At 40.0% G+C, this 19,716-nt stretch overlaps 1 protein-coding gene across 2 annotated transcripts in view; it reads right to left on the reverse strand.

Moving 5' to 3' along the window:
- LOC117328073 (platelet binding protein GspB-like) overlaps positions 1-19,716 on the reverse strand; it is a 115,661-nt gene that overhangs the window by 25,704 nt on the left and 70,241 nt on the right. The window contains exon 1 of one of the 2 annotated variants that reach the window (XM_033885410.1): positions 273-837. The exons of the other annotated variant lie outside the window; for it this stretch is intronic. Within the exon in view, the coding sequence (XP_033741301.1) occupies positions 273-288 (16 nt within the window). The 5' untranslated portion in view covers positions 289-837. Of the gene's footprint in view, positions 1-272; positions 838-19,716 lie in introns of those variants that run through there. 2 annotated transcript variants of the gene reach the window in all.

The raw sequence follows: 19,716 nt of genomic DNA on the forward strand, positions 1-19,716 counted from the left end.
CAATGAAAAATTAATTCCCTATCAGTATACAATTACAGCCTATTTCGTAATGACCTCACTCCCAATTTCCTTCTTACGTCAGTAAAATATCAAACCAGAAAAAGAATAAATGTACAGGGGTTAAGATTACTGAATGCAGGATTGGGAACTATGAGTCACCTCCTGCTGATCGAGTCAATAAATCTTCATCTGAGAAATAAATCGGCAAGAAATATCATAATATTTTTATATATAACTTTAAGGAGCAAAGTAATTGAGTAATGATTATTTACCTGTTGTAGTCGTCATAGGAACCAAAACATCACATGTATATCCTCCACATCAAGGTGGCTCATAAACAGGGCCAACAGTTCTTGATAATGAAGCAAGCAAATATTGGCCACTGCCAATTACTGGGAGAACCACCTGTTGCTTGGAGGTAGAAGTAGTATTCTACACACTTCCATGCTCCATGCTATTGATAAACACCCTGTTTCCTGACCAGTAACACTGAAAATACTAGTTTAGGGCAATACTGTCCAGTACACAAGCCTTGGACTTAAAGAAATATTCACCAGATTCCTCAAACAGCTGATCACACGCTCCCAACTTTTCTTTCCTGCTGAGCCAAGTTCCAAACTTTTTGAAATTGACACTGTCCTTGGATTTGTGACTTAATCAACTGATACCTGTTGAACACTTTGACATGTAAGCAGTGGCCTATTTCCGACTGGAAAAGGGTGGTAGGGAAGCTGAATGTGGGATCCCACCGAGGAGCTGTTGTTGTTATGTGTGTGTATGGTGAGCCATACTAGATCTCAGTGTAGAGGTATGAGTCATCGCCAGCTCTCTCCACCACAACCACACAACACAGCTGATCTACTGGAGGCCTGCCTGGGGTCTCTTACACTGACGGTGGACACACTCAAAACACCCCAAAAAAACAATTGTTTACATTTTCTTTTTCAAATTCATATTTCTTATACATATACATATGACAAAGATATGCATATATTCTCCTTGAACCTTCTACTTATATGTGCCTGGTTTCTTTACACTTGAGGCACCCAATTACTTTGCTCTAATTTATGAAACCACATTCTAATCAAAATTTTACAACTGTCAGAATCAGGCATCATTCCAGTAGGGTGAAATGTTCCTCCAATTAGTTATCCTATTTCTATTTTGATTAAAGCCTATGCATTCTACTTAACAGAAGTACACAAAATCTACACAAGCTTGAATGTATGTAGATTCCAATTAAACTTCTTGTGTAATTAACTGTATTTTAAATCAGTATTTTAAAATGATGTCTCATTTGGGAGAAGATTTGATAAATTGTGTTATTTAAATAAACTGCAGCATGTGAAGAAGTGAAAACTGACAGTCATTAAGATGTAGTCATTTCTGTTTTCTTTTTTTTATTTAATTCAAAGAAAGCTTTAAATCATTGTTTTTCTTTTTAAATGAATCAAATCAACAACAATAATTTAAGAAAATTTCCTACAAATTGCTGTGAGAATGACTGCCAACACCAGGTCCCAGTACAAAGATCGTTAACTATTGTTTACCTCCATGTGGCATTTTTTCCATAATATTAATGACTAGTGCATGCTTTCTCTCCTTCCACTTCAAATTAATGAAAGATAAATTAATTTCCCTTTATGAATCATGCATGCCTCCTGTTGTAGGTCCTAGCGTGGTTTAATCTGACCAATGACTGACCAGTACCTACGTATACCTGGCTATAAAACATCAGTCCTCTGGACATCAAATAGCAATCTGTTCCAGTCACCACCCAACCTATCCAGCCTTTCAATCTCCTCTCAACAGTTTGTATTTTTCTTTATGAATCACCAGCTTTATTTCTGATGTCCATTTTTATAACTGGATAGTGACAGCCAACCAACAAAAATGTTCAAAACTTTCCTGTATAACTACATCATACCTCAACCAACAAAAAGGTTCAAAACTTTCATTTATAACTACATCATACCTAGAGAGCCACTCAAGTCATCAGCCTCCTCATCAAAATGTCTGGTAAACTGGTCAGCTCTCTTCTATGTTTCTCAAAAACATATGTAACTGAACTCAATGCCTGACCACTGTCTTGTATTGTATAATGTGGCATCTGGCAGATCAGATTAGGCTAGAAGAAGAAAGGTGGCCTCAGTCAGGGAAACAGACCAGACTTTAGGTTAGGGGGGAATGAGGGTGGCCTCAGTCAGGGAAACAGACCAGACTTTAGGTTAGGAGGGAGTGAGGGTGGCCTCAGTCAGGGAAACAGACCAGACTTTAGGTTAGGAGATAGTGAGGGTGGCCTCAGTCAGGGAAACAGACCAGACTTTAGGTTAGGAGGGAGTGAGGGTGGCCTCAGTCAGGGAAACGGACCAGACTTTAGGTTAGGAGGGAGAGAGGGTGGCCTCAGTCAGGGAAACAGATCAGACTTTAGGTTAGGAGGGAGTGAGGTGGCCTCAGTCAGGGAGACACACCAGACTTTAGGTAAGGAGGGAGTGAGGGTGGCCTCAGTCAGGGAAACAGACCAGACTTTAGGTTAGGGGGGAGTGAGGGTGGCCTCAGTCAGGGAAACAGACCAGACTTTAGGTAAGGGGGGAGTGAGGGTGGCCTCAGTCAGGGAAACAGACCAGACTTTAGGTTAGGGGGGAGTGAGGGTGGCCTCAGTCAGGGAAACAGACCAGACTTTAGGTTAGGAGGGAGTGAGGGTGGCCTCAGTCAGGGAAACGGACCAGACTTTAGGTTAGGAGGGAGTGAGGATGGCCTCATGCAGTCAGGGAAACAGATCAGACTTTAGGTTAGGAGGGAGAGAGGGTGGCCTCAGTCAGGGAGACACACCAGACTTTAGGTTAGGGGGGAGTGAGGGTGGCCTCAGTCAGGGAAACAGACCAGACTTTAGGTTAGGGGGGAATGAGGGTGGCCTCAGTCAGGGAAACAGACCAGACTTTAGGTTAGGGGGGAGTGAGGGTGGCCTCAGTCAGGGAGAAACACCAGACTTTAGGTTAGGAGGGAGTGAGGGTGGCCTCAGTCAGGGAAACGGACCAGACTTTAGGTTAGGAGGGAGTGAGGGTGGCCTCAGTCAGGGAAACGGACCAGACTTTAGGTTAGGAGGGAGTGAGGGTGGCCTCAGTCAGGGAGACATACCAGACTTTAGGTTGGGGGGAGAGAGGGTGGCCTCAGTCAGGGAAACGGACCAGACTTTAGGTTAGGACAGAAGGAAGAGCAATCAATGCCTGACCCACGGAGATCCTGATAAGCCATGTGGATGTGTTTAGCTAGGACAGACAACTTGTGTAAGTGTGACTAATCCTATTGTGTATATGGTCAGTTTATAGATTTATCTATCTGACTGACCACTGAGTTGAGTTAGTTAGTCTACTGACCAGTAAGCCTTGACCTGTAAAGAGACCATTTAATTACACAGAAGCTACATATCCACATGGTATGGCACAGAGGTGTTGATGTATGTGTAGTCCTGTACCTATAATCAACTTAGCTAGGTCTATGTAATTGAACCCCATGCATGATCACATGTGATGAGGCAAACTCTACATTCATTGTCAGCTTTGTAATCATATCTTTCTGGGCAATCCTTGATAACCACACAAAACAGTCCTATTTAAAAGTAAACATCACCATGTTTGACTCCAGCTCCTGTTGTTGTAGATTAACATATTATTATTACAAAGTGTAATGAATTCAATGGTAAATGCAATTTTACGATTGTCTTCATTCTTCATTTGTTACTATGTTATTTATCTAATTATTAACACAAAGCATCAAATGCACTATGTTGTTGATTTTAAGGTAAAAGATTTGAATTTCTTGTCGTAGTTGTACTGTGTTGAATGTATGTTATGTGTACAATTTGCATCCATGTATGTATATAACATTGCAATCCAGGTATTCATATCATCTAATAGACAATGTGTCAATATGATCATGTCGGGATATCAGGCCACTGTCATGGAAACATTCCTTTTTAAGAATGTGGATGTGGTGCAGTGGGGTAAACTGCAAGCAGTTCTGGTTAGGTAAGTAACAAAACTGTCTTCCTTGATCATTTGTGTGACTATGTTAAATATATAACCCAAACCAGGTTATGTATATATAACCCAAACCAGGTTATGTATATATAACCCAAACCAGGTTATGTAATGGTGTATCACTCAATCCACTGTGCAAAGTGACCAATTGACAGATAATTCAATTACCTTTCATTGTTAATCTACAAAAATATTTCTAGATAATCATTGGACAATTGACAATCCAATGGACGATCACATATTCAATGAAACTTTTAGAATAGTAAACATGAATGGAGTAGTTCCTCTGAATTCACATGGACATTATGGTTGTGACTGGCATGATTCAACTACATAATCTAACTTCTCCACAGCTGATCACCAGTCAACCAGCAGGCTCATTGATTGGGCATGTCCAACTAAGCCATCAAGTCTGGCACTATACAATTTTACTTCAATACAACATCCGCCAATGGTGAAAATTACTTCCCTTAATTAACTTGAAATTATTACCTAGAAATTAAACGGATCTAAGTTTAACAGCAGTTGACATGATCCACTTAATGGTAGATTTATAGCCACCTGGAGAATAAGAACCTCTTGGTCAACTAGCGATTCATCTCAATCCTCCAGAGTTTTAGCAGTGTCCCATAATGTCTCTTGATCATGTGACAGCTAATTGGCCCAGAAGTTAGCTCATCAGTATCCATGAGTTAGTTGTATAGACACAAACGTACAAGGACTGATGTAAATATATATTAACTGTTACAGCTAACATAAGAATAATCTCTTATCTATACTTGATTAACCAGGGTGCAACTGATAAACAAAGGTACAAATAATGGAAAAAGACAAAGTAGACAATCAAGATCACAGATGACCAACAAGCTAGGACATAGCTGACCGACAAGTTAGGACAAGCTGACCAATGAGGACACAGCTGTCCAATAGGGACACAGTTGAACAGTAAGGACGAAGTCTGATTCATAGCAATTGCAAAATTGATAAACCATTTTCCTGAATTGATTTATTGACATTTCCTAAAATAATCTATTGCTTTATAGGTGCTAGGGACTTCTGAATACCATTTCCAATAAAAGGGTGTTCTCATCAACCCCCATAGGAAGCAAAAGCAGGAAGTGATGAAGGTTATTGTCAACAGTTAAATGCTGGAAACACTTCTTGTTTCATAACACAAAGACATGTGATGAAGGTTCTCACTGCTGAAGGACGTGTTTCTAAGGTGTCGCAGCACCATAACCTTTACACAAGACAAATGTGTGCGTCCCACCAAAAGCATTATCGACAAGAATTAATTGTGATATATAAATCAATACCAACATATGTATGTTGTTAATGGAGCCAGGAATAGCGTCTGGTCCTAAATATTCTTGTACTACACTGGTGTTAACATATGGATGATGACTAACCTCACTACAAAAAACACTGTTCCAGGCACCACCCGGAGACAGTACATCAATGAGGCACCACCTGGAGACAGTACCTCAATGAGGCACCACCCGGAGACAGTATATCATTGAGGCACCACCTGGAGACAGTATATCAATGAGGCACCACCTGGAGACAGTACATCAATGAGGCACCACCTGGAGATAGTACCTCATTGAGACACCACACGGAGACAGTACCTTAATGAGGCACCACACGGAGACAGTCAGGCATCACCTGGAGACAGTATATCAATGAGGCACCACCTGGAGACAGTATATCAATGAGGCACCACCTGGAGATAGTACATCATTCAGGCACCACCTGGAGACAGTACCTCATTGAGGCACCACCTGGAGACAGTATATCAATGAGGCACCACCTGGAGACAGTACATCAATGAGGCACCACCTGGAGATAGTACCTCATTGAGACACCACACGGAGACAGTACCTTAATGAGGCACCACACGGAGACAGTCAGGCACCACCTGGAGACAGTACCTCATTGAGGCACCACCTGGAGACAGTACATCAATGAGGCACCACCTGGAGACAGTACATCAATGAGACACCACCTGGAGATAGTACCTCATTGAGACACCACACGGAGACAGTACCTTAATGAGGCACCACACGGAGACAGTCAGGCATCACCTGGAGATAGTACATCATTCAGGCACCACCTGGAGACAGTACCTCAATGAGGCACCACCTGGAGACAGTACATCATTGAGGCACCACCTGGAGACAGTACCTCATTGAGGCACCACCTGGAGACAGTACATCAATGAGACACCACCTGGAGATAGTACATCAATGAGACACCACCTGGAGATAGTACATCATTGAGGCACCACCTGGAGACAGTACATCAATGAGACACCACCTGGAGACAGTACATCAATGAGACAACACCTGGAGAGAGTACATCAATTAGATACCACCTGGAGATAGTACATCAATGGTCACCACCAGGAGATAGTACATCATTCAGGCACCACCTGGAGACAGTACCTCAATGAGGCACCACCTGGAGACAGTACCTCATTGAGGCACCACCTGGAGACAGTACATCAATGAGGCACCACCTGGAGACAGTACATCAATGAGACACCACCTGGAGATAGTACCTCATTGAGACACCACACGGAGACAGTACCTTAATGAGGCACCACACGGAGACAGTCAGGCATCACCTGGAGATAGTACATCATTCAGGCACCACCTGGAGACAGTACCTCAATGAGGCACCACCTGGAGACAGTACCTCATTGAGGCACCACCTGGAGACAGTACCTCATTGAGGCACCACCTGGAGACAGTACCTCATTGAGACACCACACGGAGACAGTACCTTAATGAGGCACCACACGGAGACAGTACATCATTCAGGCACCACCTGGAGACAGTACCTCATTGAGACACCACACGGAGACAGTACCTTAATGAGGCACCACACGGAGACAGTCAGGCATCACCTGAAGACAGTTCATTATTCAGGCACAACTATCCTTTAGAAACTTTTAGACCAATTTTGTTCTATTCATTATTTTTATTGATATAAAGTTATTCTTGAATTAAAGAAAAACAATGATATAACAGTGACATAGTTTGAAATTGGCTGCATGTTAGTTACTATGTGTATTTCTGTATGTCTGTACCATGTAGCTGGTCTTGACAGCTGAGGAGGGGGTGGGGACAGACTGACAAGTCATGCTGTATGTTAATACATACTAGTTTATAATTTTCCCTTGTACCATTAATTACCATGACAAAATATACTAGACAGCTCAACAGGAAGTACCCTGCCAGCACTGCACCAGATATGCATCCTGACATGATTCACATCAAGTACAACGGTATGGCCTTGACCTTAATTCTCACCGATGTCACATGACCTAATCCCTCCTACATCCCTGGAGACAGTTGCTATGGATTTTACTTAGGATTTGATTCACTGCAAGTGTTGCACCTGATGCTACTGTGATCTCCTCATGACATGTCCATAAGATAATCAGTTACTTGCCTAGGAGGCACATTAAGGACTGGCAGTTGCTGGAAAATCTGTAAAGAATGCCGACTTTATAGACAAAAACTTTTTCCAAAATTTCATACTCCTTCTTGCTGAATTTATAGACAAAAACTTTTTCCAAAATTTCATACTCCTTCTTACAAAGTAAAATACTGCCAATATCTGCATGTAGTTAGAAACTTAATGTTCATGCATGTAAATTTGTCTGAACTCTTATAGCAAGAAGTTTTCTGGTTTAAGTATTAAATAAGCTACAGGTCTGCACAACATAGTGCTTGATGAAGTAGTAAAACAAGCTACAGGTCTGCACAACATAGTGCTTGATGAAGTAGTAAAATAAGCTATAGGTCTGCACAACATAGTGCTTGATGAAATAATAAAATAAGCTATAGATCTGCACAGCATAGATTGGATTCCCTGGATTCTGATTATCAAGGCTCAGTTGTTGACTATCTTATTCATTGACAAACATACATGATGTACAAAAATAATTTGGTCTAAACACTGAAACTAGATGGACCTAATTTTATATCAGATTTATCAAAATATTTCAAAATTGTAGCTAGGTACATTAAAATTTTTCACTTGGCAACCCTATCCTTAACCTAAAACTACTATGGAAAATTGTTTGCTGTCTTATTTTACTGTTGTAAATATATATCACAATTCCTGATACAAAAATGAATTTTGAATGTGCACAAATACCTAGCCAAGGTTGAAGTTCTATCTAAAGATTTCTACCTGTCTAAGGTGACTAAAAAAGTGTGTGTAGCAGTGTTTATATTACAGGACTCCATCGGAGCCTGGTGAGATTCAGAGGCTGATTAGACCATGCTGCTATATTGCCAGTGCTGCATTGGTCCCTATTTACAGTGATTTGCGGTGATCTGGAGAGGCAGGCGGAGGTATAAAGTTGTACCTATATTTAACTGACTAGTTTATATAACTAGGGGAGATTTTTTTGTCAGCATGTGATAACAATATATTTAAATCACAAGCTTTCACATTGCACTAGAGAGTATGGGGGTATGGCAAGTAGTGATGACGCAAGATTATGTGGCATCACATGAGCTCCACCATTATACACATCAAATTTCATGTTCATTACATCAGTAGGAACAGTTGGATAATTTGATCAAGAAATCTTCCTCTCCCTACTAAGTCATCTCAAGAATTTATCATACAGTTTTATATCACTTTCTCCCTCTGCCATCCCCCAGTAATGTTTTGGTATATAAAAATACCATGTCAGCCCGTCACTATCATGTTCTCATCTCCTGGAAGGGTGTTTTGTAATAACCGTGCTGATAACAAGAGTTTTTTTCATGTAGGTTTCTTTAAAATTCCACTTTGATTGCTACCTTATCGTATAAGGCATTTTCATAGGCTTCATCAACTGGTGGTTTCCTTGTGTATCTTAGTAGGCCATCAATACCAGCCAATGCTAAACCAAGGGCAGAAACCCGTCTTGTATGTTAGAACACAACTTTTATAATATCACAAACTGTCTTCGGTTTCTTTTCCAAAAACTGAAAACAAAGCAAGGTAAAAAAAAAAAATATTTAAATCTCCCCAGATCATTTCTTTACAAAGAGTCAAACAAGGGCCCAATGGGCCCAAATCGCTCACCTGCAATGCAGTGATCTTTTCATATATGGATCCTGCAGTTATTTGAAAGCATGCTACAGGACCAATATAATGTCTCTCTGCACTTTGGCTTTTCACTAAAAGTCATTTAAAGATTTAAGCATACTTGATCGACGTGACCTTGAATGAAGGTCAAGGTCATTCATTTGAACAAACTTGGTAGCCCTTCACCCCAGCATGCTACAGACCCAATATCAACTCCCTGGGACTCTTGGTTATTGAGAAGAAGTCGTTTAAAGATTTTAGCCTTTTTGACCCCTGTGACCTTGAATGAAAGTCAAGGTCATTCATTTGAACAAACTTGGTAGCCCTTGACCCGAGCATGCTACAGACCCAATATCAACTCCCTGGGACTCTTGGTTATTGAGAAGAAGTCGTTTAAAGATTTTAGCCTTTTTGACTCCTGTGACCTTGAATGAAAGTCAAGGTCATTCATTTGAACAAACTTGGTAGCCCTTCACCCCAGCATGCTACAGACCCAATATCAACTCCCTGGGACTCTTGGTTATTGAGAAAAAGTCGTTTAAAGATTTTAGCCTTTTTGACTCCTGTGACCTTGAATGAAAGTCAAGGTCATTCATTTGAACAAACTTGGGAGCCCTTCACCCCAGCATGCTACAGGCCAAATATTAGGCCTCTGGGACTCTTGGTTATTGAGAAGAAGTTGTTTAAAGATTTTAGCCTTTTTGACTCCTGTGACCTTGAATGAAAGTCAAGGTCATTCATTTGAACAAACTTGGGAGCCCTTCACCCCAGCATGCTACAGGCCAAATATTAGGCCTCTGGGACTCTTGGTTATTGAGAAGAAGTCGTTTAAAGATTTTAGCCTTTTTGACTCCTGTGACCTTGAATGACGGTCAAGGTCATTCATTTGAACAAACTTGGTAGCCCTTCACCCCAGCATGCTACAGACCCAATAACAACTCCCTGGGACTCTTGGTTATTGAGAAGAAGTCGTTTAAAGATTTTAGCCTTTTTGACCCCTGTGACCTTGAATGAAAGTCAAGGTCATTCATTTGAACAAACTTGGTAGCCCTTCACCCGAGCATGCTACAGACCCAATATCAACTCCCTGGGACTCTTGGTTATTGAGAAGAAGTCGTTTAAAGATTTTAGCCTTTTTGACTCCTGTGACCTTGAATGAAAGTCAAGGTCATTCATTTGAACAAACTTGGGAGCCCTTCACCCCAGCATGCTACAGACCCAATATCAAGTCCCTGGGTCTTTTGGCTATTTAGAAGAAGTCGTCTAATTTTTTTTTAGCCTTTTTGACTCCTGTGACCTTGAATGAAAGTCAAGGTCATTCATTTGAACAAACTTGGTAGCCCTTTACCCCAGCATGCTACAGACCCAATATCAACTCCCTGGGACTCTTGGTTATTGAGAAAAAGTCGTTTAAAGATTTTAGCCTTTTTGACTCCTGTGACCTTGAATGAAAGTCAAGGTCATTCATTTGAACAAACTTGGGAGCCCTTCACCCCAGCATGCTACAGGCCAAATATTAGGCCTCTGGGACTCTTGGTTATTGAGAAGAAGTTGTTTAAAGATTTTAGCCTTTTTGACTCCTGTGACCTTGAATGAAAGTCAAGGTCATTCATTTGAACAAACTTGGGAGCCCTTCACCCCAGCATGCTACAGGCCAAATATTAGGCCTCTGGGACTCTTGGTTATTGAGAAGAAGTCGTTTAAAGATTTTAGCCTTTTTGACTCCTGTGACCTTGAATGACGGTCAAGGTCATTCATTTGAACAAACTTGGTAGCCCTTCACCCGAGCATGCTACAGACCCAATATCAACTCCCTGGGACTCTTGGTTATTGAGAAGAAGTCGTTTAAAGATTTTAGCCTTTTTGACTCCTGTGACCTTGAATGAAAGTCAAGGTCATTCATTTGAACAAACTTGGTAGCCCTTCACCCCAGCATGCTACAGACCCAATATCAAGTCCCTGGGGCTCTTGGTTATTGAGAAGAAGTCGTTTAAAGATTTTAGCCTTTTTGACTCCTGTGACCTTGAATGAAAGTCAAGGTCATTCATTTGAACAAACTTGGGAGCCCTTCACCCCAGCATGCTACAGACCCAATATCAAGTCCCTGGGTCTTTTGGCTATTTAGAAGAAGTCGTCTAATTTTTTTTTAGCCTTTTTGACTCCTGTGACCTTGAATGAAAGTCAAGGTCATTCATTTGAACAAACTTGGTAGCCCTTTACCCCAGCATGCTACAGACCCAATATCAACTCCCTGGGACTGTTGGTTGTTGAGAAGAAGTCGTTTGAAGATTTTAGCCTTTTTGACTCCTGTGACCTTGAATGAAGGTCAAGGTCATTCATTTGAACAAACTTGGTAGCCCTTCACCCCAGCATGCTACAGGCCCAATATTAGGTCTCTAGGCCTTTTGGTTATTGAGAAGAAGTTGCTTGAATGGAAAGTTGACGCCGGACGGACGACGGACGGACGACGGACGCCGCGCCACGGCATAAGCTCACTTGCCCTTCGGGCAGGTGAGCTAAAAAAGAGTACAATGTACATACCTGTACAACTCTAGTCAAAAAAAGAGTACAATGTACATACCTGTACAATTCTAGTCAAAATAAGAGTACAATGTACATACCTGTACAATTCTAGTCAAAATAAGAGTACAATGTACATACCTGTACAACTCTAGTCAAAAAAAGAGTACAATGTACATACCTGTACAACTCTAGTCAAAATAAGAGTACAATGTACATACCTGTACAACTCTAGTCAAAATAAGAGTACAATGTACCTGTACAACTCTAGTCAAAATAAGAGTACAATGCACATACCTGTACAACTCTAGTCAAAATAAGAGTACAATGTACATACCTGTACAACTCTAGTCAAAAAAAGAGTACAATGTACATACCTGTACAACTCTAGTCAAAATAAGAGTACAATGTACCTGTACAACTCTAGTCAAAATAAGAGTACAATGTACATACCTGTACAACTCTAGTCAAAATAAGAGTACAATGCACATACCTGTACAACTCTAGAAATGTTAAAGTATAAATAAAGATGAAAAAAATTCCACATTAATTTAGATCTTGTTCACAGTTGATTAAAATTCCAAAATAAAACAGTATTTTGTATAATTCTTGCTTCATAAATACATAAGCTATATAAGAGGTTCCGTGATCATGGTAATACATTTACTGCACATCTTTTGTTCCTTAAAGGCTAACAATATGAATGAGTCATTTCTATATCTGTATCAAATAAACTTCTTAAACAGGATGAAAAGCTTCAGTGAGTGTTTAAAGGGACTTACTGCATATTTATACAACTTTATTTATAAATTTGATCAATCCAAGACATGAAAATTGAATTTAAAATAGTGAATATCTCCAGAAGATGATTTCATTTCCTGTTTTGGCTTGTTTATGACTTTGAAAAAAAAAAGCACCTTTATATCAATTTGCCTATTAAGTTCATCTTAGAAAATATCATACTCTTTAAAAAAAATTGTTTATCAAAAGGCAACACCATCAAATTCTAAATGAAATTAATAATTCTATATAGCCAAGCTGGCCCCACTGCTGGGTGGCTGGCCAGCATGACTCATATGCTCTATATCTTTATCCTAAATTATCAAATGTTGCGTTGATTTCATTAAGAAGGAAATGAGATGTGTATTGTTTACAGTTTATCAGGCTACAGGATGTATATTGTAGGACTATTTACATGTGTAACACACTTATCAATCATATGACCCACCATCTCAACAGATCACTTTCCTTCTTGGTTTTTTTCTTGGAACAAAGTCACATTCTGTGAGTCATGACTGGGGACCAGACCTACGATATCCAAGCTCTCAGTTCATTGTACAAGTAACATAACTTTCACTTTTTGTCTGCCTATTTAAAGGTTACACCAAGTTTGATAAGACCCTGATTTTACTATGGGTGAGGTGTGTGTTTGGTGTAAGTGTGTATTTGTCTGTGTGTCTTTGTGTAAGTAAACAAAGCTGGACTTATTTTGATTGTGACATAACAGGTAAAGAATGTCCAGCAAGCCAGACCTGAAAACATAAATCTCCGATGTATTCTGGCCATGAATACTGCCATTCATGGTTAGCGGCAAGTTGATGGGTGTTTGGCATATAGTAACTAGTCCCTCTCATGTAGAAATGTAATGTAACAACAATGTCTGACCTGACCTTTAACCTCCATAACTTTATCATCACACGTACACATCGTACACATCATCACTCCGTCATGCCCACCATAGGAATTTTATAAGTAAATAATCTGTATCGTTTCACCACAGAAAAGAGGATCAACATGCAAGAGACTGTCTTTGTAGTTTGGCCATATAGGACACCCAACTACACTTCAATGGCTGCAGAACTGTAACACAATACTGGACAGTTGACAAATCATTTTAACCATTTTCTGAGATTTCAGGTTAATAGTACCTGTATCAGGTTTGAACTGTTAGTAACTGATGGCACCAATAGGGAGCTCCTTTTGTAGTTTTCTGAGTGATTTTATTATCTGTACTTTAAGGCACACACTCATCAGCTTTAAACAATTACCTAACCCAAGGACAACTAATACAAGGATGTTTAAATCCATTGTAAGTGATACACAAATGACAACAACAATGTTGATTTAATCTATTAACAACTGGAATACAGGAAACAAAATAACCAACAAATATTTGCATTGACAAATGAAATGCATTGCAAATAAATTAGGTTTAATGATACATAACCCACCAGGAGGTATGAAACATATAGAACTGATATCAACAAAAAACAGACAGCTTAAAGTTGTCACAGCCGGTATCACATACGCATAAGAAAAATTGTCAGGTGTACAAATTGAACAAATACAGCACTAGAGAGGCATGACTAACACTGTCATTGGTATCTATACAAGGTTGGACAGTCCCCATGGAAACACTTGGCTTTATGCTAATGAGTAATGCTTAACAATTCATGACCATGATCAAAGCAAAGGCCGAGGTTGGGCACCAGGACGGCGATTACCTGCTAATTGGGATTATTAATGTATAATGAAGTGACACATTAACAGTCATTTAATACCCGACTAAAACCAATCATTTACAGCTTTCACTGATGGCCTTTTAAACTCTCCCATACCTTTCTTGGTCTTTTATTTTCCTATAAATCAGTTAATCAGCAAAAATCAAATTCTGTATCTTGGTTACTTCAATGGCACATATGTGACGTCAACCCCATCACTTTTTTAATTGAAATGCAACTTTTCTGTGTATTGCTTTTTGTAATAAATGGTTGCTGATTAAAACAGCTCAGTCTTCATCTCAACATCAGAAAGGAGAGATGGATTCACAGCAGTAACTGACAGTAAAATATCATCTGCCCCAACCACTGCTTGAAATGAAACTGAAACTTTCAGCACAGGCTATCAATAAAATTTCCTCTAATCTTGGTCTGTGAAATGACATTTTTGAAAGGTATGGAGAAATGATGGGTATTTTTGGCCATTACTGGTAATGTATGTCTGTTCATTAAAATGTCAGTACTGTCAGCGTAGGGGCCACACATGCCAGTTAGAATTGTTGAATAATTGTATGAACTGCAAATGAGAAATAACATTTTTGGGCAAAAGTCTGTAAATTATACCTGACTAATAGTGGCCAAATTTGTTATGCTTTGTTATGCATTACCTGAAAAGTAGCGGCCAAAGTATGTAAAGCATAACTTGACCAATAGCGGTCAAAGTCTGTTTAGCATTACCTAACCAATAGCGACCAAAGTCTGTTATATTTGCATTACCTAACTAATAGCGACCAAAGTCTGTAAAGAATTACCAAACCAAAAGTGGCCAAGGTCTGTTATGCATTACCTGACCAATAGTGGCCAAAGTCTGTTATGCATTACCTGACCAATAGTGGCCAAAGTCTGTAAAGAATTACCAAACCAAAAGTGGCCAAGGTCTGTAAAACATTACCTAACCAATAGTGGCCAAGGTCTGTAAAACATTACCTAACCAATAGTGGTTAAAGTCTGTTATGCATTACCTAACCAATAGTGGTTAAAGTCTGTTATGCATTACCTAACCAAAATTGGCCAAAGTCTGTAAAGAATTACTTTAACAATAGTGGCCAAGGTCTGTTATGCATTACCAAACCAATAGTGGCCAAAATCTATGACCATTGCCTGACCAACAGTGGCCAAAGTCTATGACCATTGCCTGACCAACAGTGGCCAAAGTCTATGACCATTGCCTGACCAACAGTGGCCAAAGTCTATGACCATTGCCTGACCAACAGTGGCCTAAGTCTATGACCACTGCCTGACCAACAGTGGCCAAAGTAAGTGTAGATACACAGTTTGGATATGAATGATTTCCTGACTGATAAGAGGGTGTTTGTGGTTAGGCAGGTGTAAGGATCCCATACTTGTGGTTTGACCTGATCTGACTGCTAGCTACTTGATCTATCATCCACAACCATGAGCTGATCACCAGTGAAACCATATCACAGCCTTATCAAACACAGGTGTATCTGCTACCTGTACTAACGACTGTGATCATGCCAGTACAGGTATAATCTGTTACCCATACAACTATCAGGTGCAGTGTACTGGTGTATACAGCAAAACTTAATGATGATTTAAGTTTGATGTTTGAATGATCACAGGCTTCTTAATATGATTTCAGTTAAGTGCACCAGACTCAATCTAGCCTACATCTTGGTATTCCAGATCTATACACATTGCCAGTATAATTAGCGTATTCTATGTAAAAAAGTTACATTAGGACTGCTGGTTTTCCAGTTATCAGTATAAATCACACTGGTTTTCAATAACATATCATTTATCTAAAACATAATAATGCATGCAGTGACAGTATTAACAAAGTACATAAGAAAGTTATGTTTAATACTCTTACACATGAGTAACACCATAAACTGTATCTTAGTGAAATCACAACAGCTTTCACTAGCCCTCCACCTCTTGGTTGCGAGTTCGAAACACAGTTGAGTTAAGGAAAATATCTTAGTTAAGGAAGTTTCCTTTAGTTTTGTAATGCATTCATGAACTGGGCCAGTCACTGAAAGCTTCACCACTCTGACTGATGTTCCTTTGTCACCAATAGATAGACGACATCATCAACATAAAAAAAATTTATGCAATCATCAACATGTCATCAGCAATACCAGGAAAGTTAACAGATACGGAATTGACATGCTTCATATAATCTGAAAGTGACTATAATCCTAACTGAAGCAGTGTCGAATATTACAAATCAAAACATTCCAGCTATTAACCATGGTAGATTGTTTTATCTCGATGAAACTAAATTAATATATTAAATTCCACTTCCTGTTGTGTTTCTGTGATGTGAGCTGACAACACAGAGCTGGTTGAGTGCAGATTCTAGCCCACCAACAAACCACAGCCTTAAGTGAGCCTGTCTGGAGAGTCATCTCAATATATTAATAAAAGGCAGTACTTTGGGTGGTTTACTGTGAACTGGGATGATAAGCAACCACAAAGTTGAAACTGTATTGATGTGTTTAGTGAGCTTTGTGACAATATACTGTCTGCTCTATCATTAGGGATGTTACAGCCATTTCACACACTGATCCAATTCTCACTGCTACCTCTTCATAATCTCAAAATAATTTGGGACCTTACCTATTTTTAAGTCCATAACTTGATATTACTCTGTGATGTCCACTTTCTATCCACACACCATGATGAGATTCCTAAATTTAAAACCATAAATACCCAAGCGTTACCAAGAGTTCATGTGGCCTCCCTAGAACCTGTAAATAAACTTCTCAACAATGTTACTCACCAGCCATGTGACCCCCTCCTCCCCCATGTCAAGTTCATACCCATTATTGTTGTTACCAAGAACATCACGTTCATACCCATGTCATCAATTACACACACTTCTGTTGACCTTTATAAAGTTCACACCCTTCTTGTTGATATTATCCAAAGATTATGTGAGCTCTTCAGAACATCAACTTCACACCCCTATCATCAACTACCAGGAGATCATGTGACCTTTCTTCAACATCAAGTTCATACACTTGTCATCAATAACAAAAATGTCACTTTCATAGACCTTTAAATTCATACACTTCTTGTCAATGTTACCTGGAGGTCATGTGACCTTCTAGAAAACGAGGTTCATACCCTCAAGTTCATACCCTCAAGTTCATACCCTCAAGTTCATACCCCATGTTTATACCATTCTCGTTAATGGTTAACAAAGGTCATGTGACCTCCCTGGAACCTGAAGTTAACATCTCAATGTTTACCCAGAGGACACGTGACCTTCCCGAAACCAATGTCCATCTGTAGTCCCTGTGATCTTCCTACAAATACTTATCTCTGCCCTCAAAGTAAATCTCAAAAACATACCAACTCTCAACACATACACACACACAATACATTGTTTCTTAATCTATCTTACACATCTTTCTGTGACCAACAGCTCACTTTGACCACCAGTCCTTAACAATAAACTCAGGTAATTTCTTCAACCATTTTGTGGTTTTCAGGTATATACCTATCAAAGTGTTCTAAATTAAATTGTTTGTGACAGCAAAACCACAACAGATCATTTGTTCCTGTTTCGATGACACATCAAGTTTTATTACTTTCACTTTTTCTGAGAAACACAGGATAACAATAGAAGGTAGACTGAAAGTCACTTCCTTCTTCAAACCGAGAAAAAACCAAGTTGTTAGTAAACACCAAATTACATGTGACCATGACATATCAGATTTTCTCATGTAAACAAGGCTTAACACTGTCTGAATCATACTTCAAAAAAAAATCAAAACACACCTGATATAAAGACCAATGGAAAAGTTTAATGTTTTCATAAATATAGATATACATAGACCTGTTTCTTAGTCACACCTTTGTCAGTTACTGAGACACATTGGTTAAAGCGAAACATTGAATCTCAACTTACACAACATACAATTTTTTGTTTCTATAAATTCCAGAACATGTGCTGGAGGTAGCATTGAGCAACTCAGAAAAAGAAAAATTGGTGAAAACAAGTTTAAGATTCATCACCCTGCTTCTTATGTATTTTATATCAAAGCATACAAAAAAGATTTTCTGCTTCTTTAATTTCTAGTTAATGTGTCATCAGAAAAGACTATCGAGAGAAACATTAAATTTCATTAAATTGTTCTCTGATGTTGAGTCAGCTAAGGAAGGTTCGACTAACAAGCTCCACAAATCGGCCTGTCTTGGGGAGCTAAATGTGGATGGCTGTAATAAAAATTTCTTCACAGTGGGGAAAAAGTCATACCTTGTGAAGCTATTAACTCAAGAGAAGGGAATACAGCGGAGGACATTTCCACACTCACCAATGTGAAGGGTGATAATTTATAGTCCCAGACATGGAAGCCTATCTAAATACTGGCTAGCACTACAGTCTATATAAGGATTTTTCAGTTTAAGTCAACCTGACATACAAATGAGTTTCTTCAAAATAGTACCCGATGGAAAACATTTCTTACAACATTAACAGTCAATGATATCACCACCAACCCTCATGTGTTTACCAATGGTCCACCTAACCCTCATGTGTTTACCAATGGTCCACCTAACCCTCATGTGTTTACCAATGGTCCACCTTACCCTCATATGTTTACCACTTTGCCACCTAACCCTCATGTGTTTACCACTGTGCCACCTAACCTTCGTGTGTTTACCACTGGTCCACCTAACCCTCATGTGTTACCACTGGGCCACCTAACACTCGTGTGTTTACCACTGGTCCACCTAACCCTCGTGTGCTTACCACTGGTCAACCTTACCCTCATGTGTTTACCACTGGTCCACCTAACCCTCATGTGTTACCACTGGTCCACCTAACCCTCATGTGTTTACCACTGGGCCACCTAACCGTCGTGTGTTTACCACTGGGCCACCTAACCCTCGTGTGTTTACCATTGGGCCACCTCACCCTCGTGTGTTTACCACTGGGCCACCTAACCCTCGTGTGTTTACCACTGGGCCACCTAACCCTCGTGTGTTTACCATTGGGCCACCTAACCCTCGTGTGTTTACCATTGGGCCACCTAACCCTCGTGTGTTTACCATTGGGCCACCTAACCCTCATGTGTTTACCATTGGGCCACCTAACCCTTGTGTGTTTACCACTGGGCCACCTAACCTTCGTGTGTTTACCATTTGGCCACCTAACACTTGTGTGTTTACCATTGGTCCACCTAACCTTCGTGTGATTACCACTGTGCCACCAACCCTCGTGTGTTTACCACTGTGCCACCTAACCCTAATGTGTTTACCATTGGTCCACCTAACGCTTGTGTGTTTACCACTGGGCCACCTAACCCTCGTGTGTTTACCATTTGGCCACCTAACGCTTGTGTGTTTACCACTGGGCCACCTAACCCTCGTGTGTTTACCATTTGGCCACCTAACGCTTGTGTGTTTACCATTTGGCCACCTAACACTTGTGTGTTTACCATTGGGCCACCTAACCCTAATGTGTTTACCATTGGTCCACCTAACCTTCGTGTGTTTACCACTGGGCCACCTAACGCTTGTGTGTTTACCAT

The sequence above is a fragment of the Pecten maximus genome, chromosome 5 (genome assembly GCF_902652985.1).
Source record: "Pecten maximus chromosome 5, xPecMax1.1, whole genome shotgun sequence".
In the NCBI taxonomy this organism is placed as follows: domain Eukaryota; kingdom Metazoa; phylum Mollusca; class Bivalvia; order Pectinida; family Pectinidae; genus Pecten; species Pecten maximus.